At 49.9% G+C, this 21,950-nt stretch overlaps 1 protein-coding gene across 3 annotated transcripts in view; it reads right to left on the minus strand.

Annotated features, from left to right (window-relative positions):
- Window positions 1–2,889: 2,889 nt before the first annotated feature.
- Window positions 2,890–21,950, minus strand: part of KIF13B (kinesin family member 13B) — a 154,317-nt gene continuing 135,256 nt past the window's right edge. For 2 of the 3 annotated variants that reach the window (XM_084767179.1, XM_084767181.1), the window contains 3 exons: window positions 12,143–12,205; window positions 8,675–9,422; window positions 2,890–6,386 (listed from right to left, as the gene is read on the minus strand). In XM_084767179.1, the coding sequence (XP_084623305.1) occupies window positions 6,121–6,386; window positions 8,675–9,422; window positions 12,143–12,205 (1,077 nt within the window). In that variant the 3' untranslated portion in view covers window positions 2,890–6,120. The remainder of the gene's footprint in view (window positions 6,387–8,674; window positions 9,423–12,142; window positions 12,206–21,950) is intronic. The other variant, XM_084767180.1, reaches the window with a different exon arrangement.

Below are 21,950 nucleotides of genomic sequence, written 5' to 3' on the forward strand. Positions count from 1 at the left end.
GGTTGTCCGGGATTTCTTTGGATCTGAACATTCATGGGGGAGGGAGGGCATTGCCTGGTTGGCTAAAGAGGGTACTTGTTTGTGTCTGCTCTTATGCACCCTGCCTTGTACATTTCTAGAGTTTGGTTTGCTTTGTTTTGGTAGTTGTGGGGATCAAACCTGAGGTCTCTCATGGTCCAGGCAAATGCCCTGCCCCCAGCTCTGCATTCAGACTTTCCTAAGGAACTGGGGAGCTGAGAGATGACCACACCACAGCCTGAGCAGGAGAACCCCTACCATTACCTTATGTTGGGGTGGGTTGGGGGGCACCCAGTAAGGCTCCGCCCCAGAATCAGCCAATCTTAAGGATCTATAGCTTCCTTGTGCACTATTTCCTGCTGCAGCCAGCCCCACCCTGAGCCTCTTAAAGGTGCCAGCTCTGAAGCTGTGTCAGCAGCAGCAGAAACAAAAAGTGGCAGCGTTGTTCTGCCTGTTCTGGTTTTCAATGGTGAACAGAGGAGCAGGTCCCAGCATTCCTAGTCCCCCAGGCAAATCCACTAACCCCTCCTTAGAAGACTGAGAACTGTTGCCCTTCCTGGTATGCATACATAGGGCTGCAGACTCTGATGCTGCCCTCTGGAGTTTGGTAACACAGCTCAAAAGATCAGGACTGAGACCAGAACAGGCCTGTCCCTACCTCACGGGTCTGTATAGTTTGGCCCCAAACAACTTAAGCCCAAGTCTCAGACCATGAGTCTCCTCAGCCTGGGCACACGCACTATATGGCCAAACATCTCCCCAGGGTAGCCCCTCCTCTGTATCCAAAGGTAGCTTTCTTGAACCCTCAAGGCCCTGGTGCCAGTTACACTCCAGGCTCAGGATCAGTGCCAACATCCCTTGAGTAACTCAGTAAGCAAAGAGTGAACCAAGGGGGACACCCACTAGAGCCCATGCCAGGGCTTGGTACAGACTAGACGACATCGCCTGGAGCTGCCAGGTAACTGCAGCCTGAAATGGATGGTGTATCCCCATACCCGACACCTGTGCTGGATCAGCTCCATTCAGAATCTGCCTCATCTCTCACTGGGCTGCTCCTGGCTGCCACATTTTCTGTCCCCACTTGGCAGGGCTTATCTCTGACAAGTCCTGTGCACAGTTTGTGGCTGATGGCCACCGCCCCTTTGAGCCTCCAGGTGGCCCTGAACCTGCAGTCCCAGACTATTTTCTTATGAGTCAGGGGCAGAATGATATGTTGCTGCAGGGAGAAAAATCTGAGCAATTCCTGTACTGTGGCAGGGTGGCTGAGAGTGGGGCTCCATGGGTGGCAGAGGAGGTCCTTCCCTAGCACAAACCAGAAAGGGTAGGCTTCCTGGTAGACAGGCCTAAAGCCAGGTTCCATAGCCCACAGGGACTTGATCCACCCCTGCCGGCCAGCCACAATCCTACCCTGATTTATCCTTTTTTAAAAAAATAATTTATTCAGATTACATCCTTCATGTTATCCCCTTGTTTGTATCTTTCCCCCCTCCCTCTTCCACCTGATTCCCCTCCCCTAGACCTCTGACAGAAGGGGACCTCCTCCCCTTCCTCTGTGTGCCTGCCGGGCCTCCCAACCAAGGGGAAGTGATCCAATCAGAGGCACCAGAGTTCATGTCAGAGGCAGTCCCTGCTCTCCCCACAACCATGGAGAATGAGCTGTCCATTGGCTACATCTGAATAGGAAGTCTAGGCTTACTGCATGCACCGTTTGTGCAGCACCCCATCCCCCACCCCGCATCCAGATCCACCAGCCTTGACAGTCTCCTTGTGGGGCTCCTGGACTCTGGGTCCTTCCATCCCCCCATTCTTCCATACCACTCTCAGCACTCGACCAGGAATCCAGCAGCGAGTCGCAGCATCTGTCCTGATCCCATGCTGGGTGGAGTCTTTCAGAGGACATCCATGTTGAGCTAGTATCCACTTAGAAGTGAGTATATCCCATGTGTGTCTTTCTGTGTCTGGGCTAACTCACTCAAGATGATAGTTTCTAGTTCCTTCCATTTGCCTGAAAATGTCAAGATTTCCTTGGTTTTGATAGCTGAATAGTATATTCCATTGTGTAAATGTACCATGGGTTCTTTATCCAGTCTTAGGTTGAGGGACATCTAAGCTGTTTTCAGATTCTGGCTAAGCAATCTACAGATTCAAGGCAATCTTTATCAAAATACCTGCACAATTCTTTACAGATCTAGGAAGATCAATTCTCAACTTCACATGGAAAAACAAAAAACCCAGAATAGCTAAAACAATCCTGTACAATAAAAGATCTTCCAGAGGAATCTCCATCCCTGATCTCAAGCTGTACTATAGAACAACAGTAATAAAAATGGCATGGTACTGGCACAGAAAATAGTCTGGTTGGTCAATGTTATCCCTCTTTCTAAAACACCTTGTTCAAGGTGCTCTCTAGTTTAGTCCATAGTGGGCCTATCGCATAGGTCAAAGCCGATGGTGAAACCCCTGCCTGAAAGTAGGGAATACACAGACAGACAGACAGACAGACAGACAGACAGACAGACACACACACACACACACACACACACACACACACACACACACACGTGAGCACACGCCATGAAACTGCAGTTACTTTGAGTCTACCTCCCCCAGCGTTCCTGATGCTGCCTTGGCTTCTCTAACCGGCTGGAGTAAACAAGGGATTAGAGACAGGCCAAGATACCAATGTGGCCTCCAGGGTCTTTGGGTCTTTGATCCACATCTATGGGCCACAGAAGATGGTGCCCTATGGCCTGCTGCTCTCTGAGCTCCTGTTTTCTATCTTGAAAGGCCCTCAAACCACCACCAAGGGACAGTGTAGTGAGCCAACGCCCAAAGTGAGGGTAGGGAAGAACAGGTAACTGACATCAGACAGAACAAGAAATCATCTAATTTATTTAGAAGCTGTTGGTCACTTGGTGGGAAGGCATTTATGGTACAAAATTACAGTATTTGGTTCATCGTACAACATAAGTCATTATCTTTCTACTCATTACAAGGTCTTTGGATTTTAATTCCCATTTAATATGCACCAAATCACCATAACCCTGGAATCAACATCAGTCACGTGAACTCATATTTACACAATCCACACACCCGTGCCATTTTTTACTCTCCCAGCATTGAGTGAGTATCCGCGGCCCAACGGGAGGCACCATAGACATAAGAGAAAGATGCTTTGAGTAGTGGGGAGGGGGACAGAGTGCAGGCTAGACACTAGCCTCAGGGAAGGCACTAGAGATAGCCCAAAGGTCTCTGACCTGGGATGGCCTGGGCCTTGAGGCACAAGAAGCTCCAAATCACGCTCTGTGGGCAACATGTAGCCCAGGCAGCTTGGGAAGGCTGGTGGATGCTATGTGAGCCACACACCTGCTTCCCACATGGAACCTCTAAAGCATGAGAAGTGGTGGGGAAGACTGGAGACATCAAATCACTGTCTGTACTTCAGCAACTTCTCAGGGGTCACGTCACTAAGCAGCCCACAAACACTGCCCCTGTGCCCCTTAGGCCTGGGACCCAGCTACGCCTATACCACCTGCCCTCCACCTCTGCCTGACATGTTAGGGACCATCACCACGTTTCCAGCTGCAAGTTAGTGTTAGTCTGCTCCAGAAAGAAGTAAAGGGCCCAGTGCAGCTGGCCTGTCTGGTCTCATCTAAGTAGCAGCCCAGAAAAAACAAGGCTCACTGTCTCCATCCAGACCACAGGGCACATGCATGCAACACGAGTGCAGCAAGCCCTGCTGGCTCTCTTCAAACCCGCCCTGAAGTGCCAGCTCTCCTAAGGTCCCCTCCCTGCCCTCATAGAGACACCCAGGGTCCTCTCAGCCACAGGGACAGCTCATAAGAAATATCCATGAGGACAAATTTCAAGCACATTTGCCAGCATGAGGCCCTAAACTTCACTCCCAAAAAATCTCATCTATACCGAGCACCAAGGTACATGAAAGCACCAGAGCTTTCTGTGCAAACAGATTGCCCTTGCAAGACACAGCCCCAGCAACATGCCACTTGAGGGCATGGGCAGAGCCATCCAGGAGGACATCATGTGCTTTGGCCAGTGGCCTGTGAAGCTGGAGCCCTTCACCAGAGGGTATCCTACAAGGCTATGTGGAAATAGTACTTTTCAGAGGCAGCCTGGAAATGGGAAGACCGGGGAACCTCAGGTCCAAGGAGTTTAGAAGTGGGGCTGGAGGAGACAAAGTGGTCCCAGAACCACTGCACAACAGCTGGACAAGCAAGATCACGTGGGATTTACAGTGCTCCAGGCAGCAAGATGAAGTCAACAGTCCCTTTACATCCTGTTTTAGACCACCCCAAGTGACAGGCTGCACAGTGTTCCTCTCCACAGTGTACCTGATTGGCCTCTGGGGCCGTGGCCCCTTCAGGGACTGACTGACTGCTCTCTAGGGGACACTAGAGAAGACCTCTAACTTCATGAAACACAGTCCATGGAACTGTGTGCTGGCCACCAGAGCAGGCTAGGCAGACATGGCAGTGCTAACAGCACCACACACCTAGCGGGCACTTCCAAAATGCCAACTGAGTCACATCAAATTGTCGCCTGGCTCTAGCTAGCAGCTCCAGACACCTGTGCTGTTCCAGAACGGGGTGGAAGTAGGCCTCTCCTGGCAAACTCTGGTGACAAGAGCAGAATGACACTCATCCCCCAGGCTGGGCTTCTGTGCAGGCAGAACCACACCTGTGCCAGGGAGAACCACCCGTCCTCCTGCTGCCCTAAGCCAGCCTGGTCGGGGCCAGGGGAGGCTGAGGTGCTCTGAGGAGCCAACTGGTAGGAGCCTGGTGCTACTTCCCTTAAGAGGCATAACTCCGCCCAAACCCAATTCCTCTACAAAAGCTTGCTGGCTCTGATTCTTAAGAGTTAGAGGGCCACCCTTACAAAAAGCTGCCAAGGATAGCTGGTATAAACGCTGACACAGGACTTCCATCCTGAGCTGGAAGGCAGGGCAGGGCCTGGGACAACAGGGACTGGGTGACTCCAACCTGCCTGCTCAGACCTCCACACGCTCTCTGGGACTTGGAGGCCACACACATCTCAGTGAAAAGGTGGCTGGTAATGCCCTGGGCTACACCATGGCTGCAGCACACATCTGAGGAAGGGAAATTGAGAGTTCTCCCCTCACTACCAACCAGGGGCAGTCAGGGGTTAGGAATTGTCAGTCAGTCTCCAGTGCCCTGAAATGTGACAGGTCCAGACAAGGTTATTAATGGCTTGAGCTATGGTAAGCCCTGGGGACTGCCTTCCCTCCAATGTCAGTAAGGCCATGGTGTGTCTGCAATCAAGCAATGCAGGGGTGGCTTTATTTGCTGGCTACCACCTCCAGTAACCACAATCCAAGAAAGAAGCTGCAGCTCCAGCCAGCCAGAGGCCAGTGAGCTCAAGGCAAGCCCCAGGCACGCATGCTGGGACAGACAGGCATTGTTGTTTGCTAGTTATTTCAGCTTTTGAAAAATAAATTAAATAAATATAGTTCAAGCATCCTGTTAGGAAATGAATGGCTGACAGAAAAGACTTACTGGGTGTAAGGACACTGGGACACCCACAAAGATGCCTCCCAGAAACCCTATGTGTCACTCAGAAGGGTGGGGTATGGGTTAGAGGATTGATGAAGGGACTGGTACAGGTAAAGGGTGGCACGGATGCTGGCCCCAGGCAAGAGAAGGAATCTGTATGTGAGGGGGAAGACACTACTTAGGATCATTGTTTAAATTAAGACATTAGTAAAGTCAGCAGAATAAGGAAAGAGGAGCCCAACAAACCTGGCTGGGAACACCTGCCCTCATTTCTAGCAGGCAGTGAGGAGCTAGCCTGGCTCCAGCCCTGCCACCCAGCTACCATCCCATGAGTCTCTGCGCTCCTGGAACTGTTCACACCCAACCAGAGGAGCACAGCTGAGAGGCCTCTGCCATTACCAAGTAGAGGAAGAAATGCAGCTTCCAGACTGCCAGAGAGGGCAGGAAACCAGGCTGTCCACCATCCCTGCATCGTGCAAAAAGCATTCATGGACCTGCTCCCATGGACCGGTGTCCTCCGGGGAGGAACCAGTTCTCCCCTTCCCAGCAGTGTCCACCAGGGGGGTACAATTCAGCTGGCCCAGGACTTCCGGTTCTCAGGGTTCTTGTGGCTCCTGTCACCTTTGGCCAGTGCAGCTGTCAGTGAAGCCAAGTTGGTGGCAGAGCCCGAGATGGTAGCACTCCTGCGGGCCTCTGGGGCTCCCTGAGGCTGCAGCCCTGAACTGCGCCTGCGCCCAGTACCTGCAGCCCTCCGGACCCGGCTCGGCCTCACCAGCAGCCCATAGCCAGGGTTGCACCTGAAATACTGCTTCCCGCCAATGGAGCCATCATTCTTTCCTGCAGGGGAAGGAGAAACCTGTGTTACACACACTGTCACCTTCTTTACTGTGTCCATCAAGCTGCCACCTCCATGCCACCACACAACCCAGAAATCAGGTGCTTCAGTCATTGCTGAACTAGCTATAACCTTGACATTCCTCCCTAATGGCCCCCTCTATCTGTCCTCGGCTGCAGTTTCTACGCATCTTCCCCAACCCTGACCACTGCTCTCCACACCTACCGCTGCCTTAACCTCAGTCCTTTCCGGCCCACACACCTGCCGTCCCCTGCAGTGGCCTTCCTGCTCCCGCTGCTCCCCACGTGTGTTCTGCGAGCCCTGGTCAAACAGCACTAAGCACCACAGACCCTTAGATGCAGGCACACGGTGCCTCTCAGACCTCATAGGCCACCTTCCTACTGGTCCTCAAACACAACAAGCTGGGCCACACACACGGGAGCATTTTGGACCTGCCCTGCCTTACCCTGGTGGTGACCCAACTTCCCAGCTCTGCTTCCTGCATTCTTTGCTTCTCTGAATAGTTTCTGTATTCCCGAGAGCCATCCCCCTCTATCCCCTTGGTCCATTTGTTTCCTTCACAGCACTTGTTCCTATCAAAATGTATCTGTTCGCTTAGCATTTTCTCCTCTGCACAAGTAAAGGTCAGGTGGGGTGCTGCTCACCACAATGGATTTGAACCTAGCCCAGCAATGCACACAAGCACGTGCTTAGCTAGTTCCTGTTGGTGAGTTAAAGTATTTACTAATTCTCTTTCATTCCTGAGTTCAGCTGCAGACACAGACTTCTTCCTGAATCCCCCTATGCACTCAGGGAAAAGCAGATTTGAAATTTTTTTCTAGCCTATACTACTGTTAGCATCTTGAACCACTTCCAATTCAAGTTCTTCTCTGCCAGGTTATTTTTTCAGATAGTGACCTTACAGGAAGCACTCAGCTTAGGGACAAGGGGGTCGATTTGACCTGTGCCTGCAGCCAGGGATAAATGGGCCAGTGAGGCCACAGGCTGGTTGAAAGACATAAGGGTTTAAAGCTGAGTTCTGAGGGGTGCCCTCCTAAAGGCTTGAGTCCACCCAGCAGTCCAACAAGCTGCTGGATCCCTCTGAGTGTCCAGAGACAGAGGCGGCCAGCCAGGTCTCTCATGCGGCAGCCTGAGCAGGTGTTTCTGCAGGAAATAGTGGGCTGCACATCTCAGGGATGCCCTGGCCCTGGCCTTCCAGGCTCTCATCTCTCCCATGCTCAGACCAAGACACTTTTCCTTCCTTCTCAAGGGAGAAGACGCTCACAACAGACACTCTAGCACCATGATGAGGCCGCCACTCTGAAAACCACCCAGTATTTTCACAAGTTCAACACTGAGCAAGTGAGATGATGGGCCCGGTGCCCATGTGACTACTCCCAGCCTGCAGTCAGAGCAGCCTAATATGCAGATATCCATGCAGCAAAGCTCCTCAGCAATAAACAGGAAGGAGCTGCAATGGCACTGCCACACAAACAGATCCTGGCCACATGTTAGGAAAGAAGCCTGAAATGGAAGTTTCCTTTCCATCCAAGCCCAATCATGGCTTCCCATAAACTTGGGATCAAAAAGCAGATTAACTGTAACCCAGGCTGGAGGCACAGTTGCCAATGAACATGAGATTTCCCTGTGAGGTAACAAATGTGTGTGGCCCAGGTTGAATAATGGCTACCCAATAAAACCATATGGCCTGTGACACAAACCAGAGATAAAAGGGCCTAGTGCGGGGCCCCAAGGGAGCCTACTCTTTAAAGGATAAGACACTGGAGACCGTCTAGATAGATGCCGGGCACGTGCGTCCTTACGGCCTCCCCTGCTTCCTGGCCACCCTGGGCACTGCAGTCTGTCTTGAGACTCAAGAGCCTACAACTTAGAGCCATCGCACTCACACTTAAGCACCCTGGAGTCGCAGGAGCATTGAATATGGCTTGAGGCAGAACACTGGGTGTGGTGGCGCTCAACTATAACCCCAGGAAGTTGCGAGGCTACAGTGGGCGGGTCACTATGCCCAGTCATTCCAAACTAGCCTGGGCCACACAGCTGGATGTGGTCTCAGGAGAAAAATATTTTAAATCAATACTAAATTTATAGCAGTTTTCAGTTACTATTTGGGTCTCTGATGGATTCTGAGAGTTTGGACAAGCTAGCATCTGGTTTTTGAAGGGTCAGAAGGCTCAGATGTGCACTAGGCACACAGTACATCCTGGGTTCCCTTTCTGCCAGTCCACATTCAGCAGAGCCATGTTCAGTAGGGCACCCACAGCCCACTCACCTGAAGGCAGGTCCAGCTCCACACCGATCCATGTTCCCTCCTGGAAGTCTGTTGGTCCAATGTACCTCACAATGCCCGTCTTGTTGGTTCCCACAACAACATACTCTCCCTCTCTGAGCCAGTCAGGGACTTCACTGGCCTCCTCAGAGTCAGATGTTACCTCCAGCCTTCCCAGGGCCTGTCCCCTAGCATTGCTGGGCTCTTCTGAGGCCAGTGGGTCCTCCCCAGCTCCGCAGGAGGCACCCCCTAGCATGCCAGCGAAGGACTTAAGCTCTGAGGTCCGCACTTTCCGGATTCTGAATGGGGATGTGGGCACCGCAGATGCGGATTCAGAAAGAAGCGGTGGTCTGGGAACCTCCAGCTCTGTGCTTCGAGCAGGTGTGGCAAGTGGTACCTGGGGCTCCTCCGGGGCGGGTGGATGGCTCTGTGTGCAGGAAAGGAAAGCCAGCTCGGGCTCTGGGGTGACCTGACACAAGGCAGGGGGGGACCCAGGTGTCTGGCCACCAAGGCCTGAGGTGTCTAGGCCTAGGGTGAGCGTTTCTGACAGGGTGGCAGTAGAGACGCTGTGAGAAAAGTAGCCACTCGAAGCTTCGCTCAAGGGGCTGGGAGGTCCATCCTGCCCTTCTGGAGGCTGAGTAACCACCATGGTAGACAGAGGGGAAGACACTCTGACAAGTTTGTCGCAGATCTTCACTGCAGGGGCTACAGAGTCCAAAGCCCCACCAGGCCCAGGGCTGCCTCGCTGAGCCTGCAGGAGGGCAGAAGGTATACTATGAGAGTTGGAAAGGGCTTTCTGACCAAACCCAAGCCCATGAAGCTAGCTCTACCAGATCTCCACTACAGCCTGGGTAAGAACTGTTCCTGGCTGCCAGCAAGCACACACCTGAAGCAAGCATAGCCAGAACTTGCCTTGGCACTGTAACCAAATGCCAGATGAGCACTGAGCTGTGTTCAGGAATGGCCAAGCAATATGGCCCAAGCCCTGCTGTATCTGAATCTTCTACAGAGATGTTCATCCCTGCCACTAGGAACGTGATGGCATGACACAAGGTAAGACCCCCTCGCTCCAGTCAGCAGAAAGCTGCATACACTAAACCTCACTCTGCCCATCCCAGCTCCCCTGGTCTCAGGTAACTGTCCCCATGAAAGAAGACACCCTCACCCACCAGTGTTCACACAGGGAGACTGAAACACACATAAAGGGGGCAGGGGAGCACTTTTCTCTGGCAAAATCCAAAGAACGACCTCAGCAGATGAGCTGGAAGTGCTTTTAGCAAGCAACGAAGATACAGAGGCACTGACCCCAGACAGTACTAGTGGGGTCCTCGGGCTGGGAGTAAGGGACAAGGAGGGGACCCAGGCTGCTGGCTTCTCTGGCTGTCATCATCAGGGCCTGGGGGCTCTGATCATGGAGCATGAGCCAGGAGCTGTCACTAAGCAAGGATTGAACCAGTGGCCTTTCACATCACTCTCTGAGGTACCAGACAGAAGACAGAGACACAGAGCCGACATCTTGAGATGACGGCAGACCCCCACGCTAGAGCCAGTGTTTAGAAGTGAGCACAGGACATCCTTGTAGATACTGAAACGGCTGGCAGACCCAAGCACCCCTCCCAGTTATGGAGCCACAGTGCTGGGGAAGGAGAAGATGGGATGGAAACAAGGTGGAAGGCTGCTCAGAAAAAGAAAGATGTGTCCCAATATGTATGCCACAGGAGTGGTCACTTTCAACTTGAAATGCAGATTTATGTGAACTGGGACGCAGCTGAGATCTATAGGTCTCTTCCAGTTACTTGGCTTTACTCAGCAGTTTGATAAATCATGCATTTTCCCGTGAATTGTCATTTATATTCCTGCTTCCAGAAGCCTTCGTTGCCCACAAGGCACACTTTCTGGGGAGGGAATTCACGGCACCTCTCAAGATTAACAGCCCATTTTTGTGATGGGGCTTTGACTGAAAACTTACTCAATCCAGCAGATCAATAACTGTCATCGCCATAAATATGCTGAAAGATTAGGCAATCCTTCAATCATTTTTCTTCTGCAACTTGGACAGCTTTATTTATTCTTTCCCACTCTGGTTAGCGATTGTTGAATGCAAGGGGAAATACACAGAGCTACAAAGGAAGCTGGATGTGACCTGTGGCCTGGAAAGAGGGTCCTTTCCATACTCACTCACCAGTGAGATTCAGGCACTCCCAGTCCCACCCAGGCCGCTCTGCCCATGGGGGAGCATGAAGGAGAGGCAAGGCCCACTTCAGGTGACAGCTCTTCCTATGTATGCCTCATGGAGTCACTAGTGGGAGGGCAGTTGCAGGATCTATAAACAGGCATTTACAGTGAAGCCTAAGGAAGTTGAGGGGCTTGTCTATGCTCCCCCTGAAAGGGATAAGCCAGGTACATGATGGCACAGACTAGAGATGGCAGAAGGAAAGACAACACAACCTCTGCCTGCTCCCATGCCAGCACCCACAGGCGGTTTCTGGAGGTTGGAGCTGACTGGCCATTTGAAACCTAGCTGCTGTCTCTGGACTGTCCAAAGCTAGGAGGCACCACATGATCAGCAGAAAGTGGGCACACAGGTGGCCTTGCCAGGGAGAGTGCTGCTCCTGGTCAAAACTGCCTCCACATGACAACTGGTAATGCTCGCAGGGGAGGGGCACCTTGGGAATGCTAGGACACCAGGAAGGCACTGACTGAAAGGGACTTTTCAAGATGGGGCGCTACTTAAAGAGCAAAATTTCCCTCAAGGCACTGGGGCCTGTTTGCTGTTGTCTGGATAAATAAACTTTCCCTATGAAGATAAAGTGCTTTCTGCAAGACTGACAGTGTGCTGGGACAAGGGAGGTCACTACAAGATGGCGTGTGCTGCTGTCCTGTGGGAAACCATAAAAAATGGTTTTCTCCCAGCTTAGCATTAGTCTTCTCATGATGATACCATGAACCAGAATGAAATGTAAAAATAAAAGCTGGGCGTGGTGGTGCATGTCTTTAACCCCAGCACTCAGGAGGCAGAGGCAGGCGGATCTCTGTGAGTTTGAGGCCAGCCTGGTGTACAAAGGAGTCCAGGGCAGCCAGGGCTCTTATTACACAGAGAAACCCTGTCTCAAAAAACTGGGGGAGAGGGGAGGAGGAAGGAAGGAAGGAAATGTAAAACTGAGAATTAAGCAAATACTCACAAGAAGGAGATGGCTCTGTTTATAGAAACCCCCTCTGCCTAACAGTGGGCTATTAAAGCACAGACTACATTAGCAGTCAAGCATCAAAAACTTTAGCAATCATATGATTAACAGGTTGAAAATAGCAAAGTGTAACAAGGAGCCTGTGCAGGGAGAAGACAGTGACCTACATTGTAGTTAGTTATCAAAGTGGGAAGCAAAGGGGAAAGGCAGGTGTGGACAAAAGGATCCTGGGTAGCAGGCATCTGGGCTACCTGTGCAAGTGGGGCAGCCCAACCTGCTGACTCACCTCCTCTGTTCTTGTTGCCCGGGCATCTGAGAAAGAAGGCTGCACCAAGATTCGGGGCATGGGCTGAGGAGACAAATCAATGAGTGAGGGGCCCAAAGGGCACAGGGGCACAGAGCAGTATGCGGCCAGAAGCCACAAAGAGACACTCACAACACCCGGGAATTCCTGCCAATTAGGCTTAAGGGCACCAGGGTTCTACACCACACAAGAGAAAGAAGCCCAGCAAAGGCTCACTCCAGCCAGAGACAAGACACACAAGTGTCACATGTCTTTGGGAGCTGGGAGATAACTTGGTCCTGGGTGCAAGGGAGGACTCAGCACACAACACAGCACACATCAGAACTGGGAGGAAGGAAGCTTTCCTGGCTAGAGCACTAAGCAGACAAGGGCATATGGGCAGGCTTGGGCATCCAAAACTAATAGAGCTAGGGAAAGAAGAGCTCATCTGTCCCCTGAGCAAAATAAGCAGAAGGCAGCCAAGAGTCAGGACGCCTCACTGACAGTGCAGTGCAGACCAGACAGCCAGCAGAAGCTCACACAGACATCCCAGTAAGAACACTGCAGAGCAGAGCAGGGGAGGGAGGGGAGCCTGAAGGAAGGGGTGCAACCTCACAGCACAAGACTTCTTGACTTACAGATGCGTGATTTAAGGAGCGTTAGAGGAACGCTAAGAATCTGGGTAAGAACATGAAGTCAGAAGGGGGAAAGAGGAACCAAACTCATCTATGGTGAGTACAACAGCAGTGGGACACAGAGGCACAGAGCAGCGTGAAGACAGCAGTGTGCAGAAGACAACAGTGTGAAGGTTTCTGGAAGAAAGCAGGAGCCCAGCATTTCTGCCTCCAGCTCATGCCAATTACTGGCTGCAGCTGTCCCCTTCTCCTACTCTGCTCACTCGACATGAGAGGACACACAAGCAAGGCAGCAAGCTTGGGCTTCACTTCCCCTGTCCAGCTGGAGGAACGACGCTGGCCACAGCTCTACTACTGACTCTGTGTCACTATTCTGACCTAGAACGGTTGAAGGAGTCTCTAAAGGACCCCAGGGAAGTAAAGCCAAGGATTATGGCCACATGTACCAAAGACAGTGGAAATGTGAAATGGCCAAGCCTCCACTCCCTTCCTTCTAGTTTCCAGAATCCTGTGCCCTGAGAATTCCAAGTAGTTCTGGCTGTCTAGACAGGGCCTTCAGGCCTAAGCATGGCTGCTCACCTCCCCTCAACTGTAAATACTGTATGCACAGTCTGGCAAAGGTGATGCCACAGCCACAGGCTGCTTTTAGAAAGTACCACCACAGACCCTCTCTACTCACAGCAACAGGATGGTGCAGAGAAGGTGCTGAAGAGAATACACAGAGGAGTAGGATGGAGGACCAGGGTAGGCAGAGGAATATACATTTCATCTTGCAAACACTGGGGGTAAAAGACAGGGGAGCTAGGAACATGTGTGGCTGAGGAATTGACAAGGAAGGGTGCCCTGTAGCAGCTATGCTGTTGGAAGACTTGAACTCCAAGACCCGCATAAAGGTTCTGTGCCTTTAGCATTACCTCTCCCAGAACCCAGCCCTCAGGCCAGCTGACACTCTGAAAATGGAGCACTCTTCTATGCACCGGCCACTCCAATTTGAAGTCCAGGGGGCCTGATGCCACTCTGTTCTTTTCCCCCACAGACCCAAGGTCCCCCATAAACTGGGAAGTTTTCAAGGCATGTTCTTAGTAAAGACAGTAAAAGGTGTCTTTCTCGTACTCAGAATGCAAGCTTCGTTCTTCAGTTAGGTCTGGCTGAAAATAGAGGAGACTGGGGTGGAGAATAGTCCTACTGAAGTGAAAACTTCTAGAGTAGAAAAATATAGAAGCCTAGCAGGATGGAATGGCGGCCACCTAGCAGGATGGAATGGCGGCCACCTAGCAGGATGGAATGGCGGCCACTTAGCATGGATATCTGCTGACATGATTCTGAGCATGGAAGCATGGTCACACTGTTCCTCATGACCCTGCAATTGTAAACTCCAGTGGCTCCCTAACAAAATAGCTACAAAATTTCACTAAGGGAGCAAACAGACCAAAACCTGGGTCCAACATGAAATTGTTCTCCAGACTCGGCAGGGCTCCATGTCTACACACGTCTTCTTACTAGGGAGTGGTGATCTGGTTTGGGGAAGGGATGTTTAAGCAAGTAACTAAAATGAAGAGTGTGAAATGAATCCAAGACTGTAAGGTCCTAAGACAGAGAAAACTCAGAGGAGAAGGGATGAGAGAGGTCCAGAATGGCTGTGTGGGGCCAGCCTGAGCAGTGTGACAGGCAGCGAGCAAGTCATCTGTCTCCAGAAGAAGCAGCTCCAGGGTCTTGAGCAGTCCCAGCAGGGTGAGGGGGCAGTGCTGTGAGCCCACAAACAGCTGCTGCTGGTTCTGAAGACAGGCAGTGAGGAGGAAGCTTCCTTAGGGAGACTGGTTAGAAAGGGAAGACACTAGATGTGAGGGGATCAGTTAAGACATATTTCAGTGGTGAGGGCCTAAACTTGGATAGCAAGAAAACAGAAACCAGAGTTCAGGTATGGGAAGAGATGAGTGTCTGGAGGCTGGAGAAGTTAGAGACAGTACCCAGGCTGAGAGGAGCCAGGCACAGTACCCCACACACTGTGTGCATCCACATATGTAGGCATGGTGGGAGTGCTGAGCCTCCCATGTTTAACTGATGGCCTGTGACAAATTCAGCAGTCACTGTAAGGTACCAGCTACATCTACAAACTACACTGGGCCTTATGTGAGCCCTGTTCCTTCACACATACTAGTTCCACCCTCCAAGCTCGACCGTTTGCATTTTAATGCTCTTTTCCATATTCCCTGCACAGACATCGCCTCTATTTCAGGAGCTCAAAACATTTCAGATCATAAATTCATTAATCCTTATGACACATCTGGTAACTATTAATAAAAAATGACTGCAAAGTATTTCACAACCATAAATATTAAGAAGTCCCACGAGAAGAGTGAACATAATTATCTGTTTCCCGCTCCAGAACCAGGGCTCAGGGAGCATAGCCTAGCCCACAGCACTGTGGCTGGATTGAGCTGGTGATGCAAGGAGCCTCTGTACAGTCTGCTGAGCATCGCTAGACCCAACAGACCCATGCTCAGCCACCACAGCCTGGCACTGTTTCAGGGAAATGGCACTAGCCATCTCTGAGATCGCAGCTCGCCCTCAGTGTTGGCACTGGCTTCATGAATGCCCATTCCCTCCCCTATGCTGCAAACACACAGTTGGCAGCACCTGCCAGGACCCTGCACTGTTCGTGCCTCTGTCTGTAGAACTCAAAAGGAACATCTTGCACTCTACTCTTAGAAGGACAGCAATGAGCGCTGTTTTTATGTTTTCTGAATGAATAAACATGTACACCAGTTACATAGCAAATAGCATAGAGAATAAAAACATAAGGCCAGGTAAAGGGGACAAGAGAGGTTGGCCACAGGAAAAATTAATTACTTTAAACTGTATTGAATATTCATGTACATTTTTCATATTTACAAATCTTTTCTAACATTTGCCTACTACTCCGAGTTTGATGAAAATGGTGCCTAAATTAATATAGTACTCATCTTTTACTTGTATAAATATTAATCAATTATTTGAGTCCAAGCAGGAGAAATTAGTCTTATAAGAGTTGTAAGTTTTATTTTTGCTACAGATAATTAGAAGTCAACATCTCACCTTCCTGATGACATGAGGGAATTTTAAGCAAAGTCTAGATGTGGGAGTGGAGGGGGTTAGAAATGGCTAGCTTTTAACAGTCTGATAAACGTAGTGCCTGGTGGTGAGATCAGACGCACACACTACTGAGGACAGGCCATAAGTTCCTCAATGGAGGCCTGTGTCTAAGGGGAGGGGCTTTGCCTGCAGTGAGGGCAGAGGCATGCTCAGGGAATGCTCTGGCCTCACCCAGGGGCATCTGGAGCTATGGTGACATTGATACCCTCAGTGCCTGGTGTCTGCTACACCCATGTTCCCATAGCTACCTCCCGCTTTACACTCTGTGTGTCAGGCTGATGTGGATGGAGTGTGTCAGCCATGATGACGCCAGCATTTTAGCCATCTGGTGGCTCTATTTCAAACAGAGAAGTAGGTGTTCTAAAAGACACAGTGCCCTTGGACTACCCAGTCACCAGCACAAGGTACATATATGAAGGTATGACCCAACCAACTATTCCCTAGGTGACCACACATGGGGTGGGTAGGGTGAGCTCATCACAGCAGGTCCTTGTCAACGGCACTATTGCCCTACCTCTCCATAGCTCTGTCAATCACAGGATCCAAGTGTCAATCACAGGAGGTGATGAGATCTCTGAGAAAAGCAATAATCCCCATAAGGGCTTTATGTATACCTGAACAGTCTTCCCACTGCCGTCTGGAATCTGCCTTGCGACCCATTTGGGGGGCATTCCAACTCATGGGCTTGACTTTCTAACTCCCTATTCTGAAGTGGTCCACAATCTCCCCTGCCATGGCCATTTTTAAAACAAGGACAAGCAGGACACGGAAACATGGGTGAAAGAGGCTCTTTCTTTACAGTTTGTCTGGTTCCTGATTCAGTGATTCTATGAACACTTTTCTTGGGTATTTTTAATAAACTCAGCTGAAACCTATTCAGCTCATGCTATGCACTAACCCTGAGGCTCTGGGTCTGATGGAGGGGCTAAGCATACATGCCACTCAAGTTTCCTTTACAAAGTGGCACTATGTGACAGTGGCCTGCTGCACCTGTGGCTAGGCTGAAGCAGAAGCAAAGACCCCTGCAGCCAGCACAGCCACACTACCCAACAGGACAGAGGCAGAACAGTAGGCCAGAAGGGAGCTCACCTGTGCTGGTGGGAAGTCAATCTGACGTTAACCCTTTCACTCCCTAGAATAATCAGGGCTACCATTTGGAGTCTCAGGCTTTGAAGCACAGCAGCAGCTTCACAGGAACACAGACTTCCAGATATGTGAAGAGAGCTATCACAGCAAATTAATTCAATCTGACTAATTAGAGAGCAGGAAGTCCTTTCAATTACTCTATGTGCTGTCTGAGAAACACACTTGAACACGGGTGTGGGTTTCATTAATTGTAGTTCATTATTTTTCAGATTCGCTACTAAATGCGCCTCAGAAGGTCAAAGACAGCAATTTTGTCAGCTGCCACCTCTTTCCGTTCAGTTTCTTTGCATTTCTGGAACTCAGACAGAAACTGATTACAACCAGAACTGCTCTCCATGAAAATGAGAAGCCAACTCTTTATGAATATGCTCACACAAAGAAGACTGCACACAACTTACAGACTGTAAGAATCATGTTTGTAAAAAAAAAAAAAAAAAGGAGCTACGAACTTTCATCACAAAAGGAAAGATGGTGAGGAACTGCAGAGCCAGGAACCAGAAGCATCTGGTCCGCTCTCTGGAGCAGAAGCAGTGACCAGACATCGTCCTACCAGTGCCCATGCCCTGCCCTGCATTAAGGGACGGAACAGAGCGCTCCTGACTGTAGATGCCAAGGACACTGATGAAAGGATTCTTGGCAGTATCCATTCTCTCATCATAACCTGCACTTCTCTCCCACTGAGCCGCCCTGTGGTGGAATGACGGAAACGTGAAGAGACTCACGGCCTCTTCTACCCTCAGACCTCACCTGAGTTAGCTTCTCTTCTCAGAAACACCTTGTTTTAAACCCGAGGAGTGACAGGAGTCTGTGGGTTGCTGCAGGGAGCACCAGCTGTCTATGATGACTGTGCTCTCACAGTTGTCACTATTCTCTGGTTAATTTCAACCCCATATCCCTGTGCTAGCAGTTCAGCGAAGTCACCCTGTTGTTCTCCTGAGGTGTTGGCACCAGGGTCCCGACAGGCAGCTAACCAGTCCCTCAATCCTTCCTCACAGAGCACTTCATTTTCTCTGAAATAATGCCACCTTGTGCTTCTGTTCCCAGCAGTCTTGAAGGCTAATGCTCTTTTGTCCACTCGAAGCTTCAGAGGACTCACAGAGATGGGAAGCCATCCCATGCCTCTCCTCTTAGGAAAGGGTTCCAATGACAGAGGGCCTCTGCGTCCCTGAGCATGGTACGCAGGTTGGAGTCATACTGCAAGCCTTAACGAGTGCTGCTCTCTATGTGCTGTCTAAATCCCAGCAACATTAACAGCGTACCACTCTTCTGCACTGCAGAACTGGGACACGTCCTCCTAGGCATGCTCACTGATGGGCTTTTTCTGGGTTTCATCTTGGATGATGTTCTAATCATCTCAACATGGGCCAGTTGCTTACTTAAAGAACATTTGTACAGACAGTAGCAGCAAATAAAACCTCAGGGTGCTTGTGCCCAGCTAAGCTGTTGCCAACACAGACGCCTACACAAGAGTGACGGTGGAACCAAGCAGCAAGCAGGGTCATCAAGCATTGGCCGTGGAGGTTTTGTTTTGTTTTGTTTTGTTGCAAGATTGGTGACACAGACAGGCAACAGGTGTGTACAGTCCCTTTAGCTCATGATGCCACTAAATCCTCCTTATAAGGGGAAGTGGGGGGGGGGGGAGTGACCAATGTGGAGATGCACTGTGCTGGCCAGATGCTTGATGGCCAAAGAGAGGCTTCTTTATAGACCTTATATAGTCAACATTTTGTTTGTGACTCAAATGCTAACACCTTATAACTAAAAAGTATGCAGATGATGGCTAAAATGTAAGTTTTAAAAACAAACTACTCAAATAGAATCCTGTGAATTTTAAAACAAATTTCTACAAGTGAAGCTTGAAGTCTCACATTTAAGTGTTTTGTATATTTTTTAGCTGACACAATAATGAAGAGAATGACTATGTTGACAAGAGTGGAAACAATAAAAAACCCAACAGTGTCAGGTGGCACTCTGGGCTGATCCTAGGCAGTGGTTGCGCTGGATTGTTTTAGGTTAACTTGACACAAGCTGGAGTTATCAGAGAGAAGAGAGCCTCAATTGGGAAAATGCTCTCATCAATCTGTCTATAGGAAAGCCTATAGTGGTTCTCAACCTTCCTAATGCTGCCACCCTTTAATACAGTTACTCATGCTGTGATGACCCCCCATCACAAAATTACTTTTGTTGCTACTTCATCACTGTAATTTTGCTACTGTAATGAAGTATAATGTAAATATCTGTGTTTTCCTATGGTCTCAGGTGACCCCTGTGAAAATGCCATTCTACCCCAGAGGAGGCACAACCTACAGGAGGTGGGCAGACTAGCCCAGAACTGCTAAGACTGGAGTAGGCCTTCAAGAACAGGGACCACTCTTGACCTGGCTTCCATCAGCAGAACAGAGAAGGTCGGAGGACAAGATTACAAAAAGATGACCCTGTTTTTGGAGAAACCACAAGGAAGAATATTTTTTCCAGTCAAAACCTCAATCACAAGGTGTACAGTCATATTTTCAAGAGAGTAAAGTAACGGAAAGAGGAGGTAGGACCATACAGGAGCCTGGCACTCTGGCCACTCTCCTCCCACTGGCACTGAAACCCCACTTCCAAGGATGCACACCCAGGAAGTAGCAGCACAAAGCACATTTCAATTGACCCAAGTTGTGAGAAAACTGATGTTGACGCTGTCACTTACAATTATAATTTACATCCCACAGAGCTTTAGCAGACAGTCAGGGGGAGAGAGGCTGAGTCAGTGGCTCAGGGCTTTGAGGGAGGGGGGGTGCATTTTGGGTAACTGAATCCCAGTGAAGAAAACCAGGGCTTCGGGAACTTGTTTTACTGGCATTATCCATTCACCTAGGAGAGAAAGTTCACGAATACGTCTTGTCACCTCAAGCCCCACTCAGTTGTGCTTGTCTCTATACAAATGGCAGATGTCCATACAGGGCCACATCTCTATCTGCATACAGGCAGACAGTGAGACAACTTTGTATCTCCGACTTATGAGAACAACTCAGGGCAAGAGAGCCCTGCACACTGGAGTTATACTCTAGAGGGAAGACAGCCAACAAACAGGAACCTAGCAATTCCCGGGAAAAAGACTTGTATATCTGGTAGATGCAGCTGTTTTTATCTGGCTCATAGAGAAGGCTATTGTTAACTTAGCTATGCTTCTACCGAGTGGCTTCCATGACAACATGGCTCTAAACCAAAGCAGGAGAGACCGAGGGGCCCGCCATGATGGAAAATAGGGCAGGTATTAAAACAGAATGAAATATGCTCCGTGTAGTGGGTGGGCATGGCGGCACATGGACTCAGGGAGGCAGAGGCAGATAGATCTCTGTGAGTTTGAGGGCAACCTGGTCTTCAAAGCAAGTCCAAGCCAGGCCAGTCAAAGTTACACAGAGAAACCTTGTCTTGGGGGGGGGGGGGAGAAGAAGAAGATAAAGCAGTAGTGGAATGTCTTAGAATAGGGTCTCAGAACAACTCAGAGCAGGGAGGGGAGCACACACAGAGTAAAAGGAGGGCAGTCAATCCAGGAGGGCGCTATAAGCCACAGTAAGAACACAAGTTTTTTGTTTCATTTCCAGAAGGTCTCAAACCACACTAATGTAAGCTCCAGCTGCTTCATTTGAACAGTTAAAGCATGGAGTGAAATGAGCTTCCCAGGGGAAGAGACTGGTTAAAGGCAAATAAATACAGAGAGCCAAGAAGGTACCTGGACACCCAGACTAGGAAAGGCTGCCAAAAAGGCCATGCTGTTGGTGACACAGGCTGATAGCTTTATGCAGATGAGAACAGAGACTGCAGCCTTGAGGATATGGAGACATCTTTCCCAGGAAGGTATTTTCACCAATCACAGATAAAATTTTAGCTACAGCACCAGGCATTGCCACTAAGGCCAGTGTTTATATTTTCTTTCTTTCTTTTTAACACCTGGACAAGACAGAGTGCCTTTCTGCTCCCATCAATCAGGCTTTGTCTCTGACAGGCTGTGTTCCTCCCCTATCCAGAGCTCATGGCTTAGCCCAGGAACAATGTGAGCACAAGTGAGACTCATGTGCAGCCAGTGCTTTGACTTGCTCTGCTGAGAACTGGGAGTGGCTTAAACAAAAGCCACTCATCTTCAACATGACGGCCATCCCCCTTCCATCTAGATGACTGCCTGCACTCAAGAGTAGCCGAGAAACCACGGTCATCAAACTTGATGTAAAGCCCCATGGTGCTTACCGAATGCAAGTGAAATGGTGGTTGTCCCTAGGTGGGCTCTGGGTCACCAGGGCAGACTCAGGAAGGGCAGTTCTTTTAAAGCTACTTTAGTAATTCAGATTGACCCTCAAATCATACTTGGTGAAACAATGACAAGTTTAAAACAGCATGCATGCACAGTGACAAGCCACTGGGAAAGTCAGCTTTGCCTGCTTGAGCCCTCTGTTCACAGATACATCTCAGTTACTGTCAAATGACCCTTGACCTGACTAGCTAAGTGCACTTCAAACATTTCCAAAATTGCTGTGTTTCATTTTGCCATCTGTTCTGTGTACTGATGTGCAAGCTGGTGTCACACTGGGCAGGAAGCTCTACATACAGAACAGCTTATTGATGACAACATCTCTCTCTTGAAGATGCTGTCACACAAGCCCTTAAGAAATGCTCTGCCTCCAACAGCCACTGACCTACATTCCTGCCCCTCGGACATTTGAAATATGGTGGAGCTAATGTCAAAGGACCCACTTCAACAACTACACCTGCATGGTTTGTGTTTCTGAATGAGTATAAATAAACCTCATTTATCATTTTCTGCTGAGCTAAAGCCTACATGTCTACAGACTGCATCTCCAAGTGGGTTCCTTTCACTACTGCATAGCAGCAGCTTCCTGACTGTTTGGAAAAGCCTA

The sequence above is a fragment of the Acomys minous genome (assembly GCF_964271855.1).
Source record: "Acomys minous genome assembly, chromosome: 18".
In the NCBI taxonomy this organism is placed as follows: domain Eukaryota; kingdom Metazoa; phylum Chordata; class Mammalia; order Rodentia; family Muridae; genus Acomys; species Acomys minous.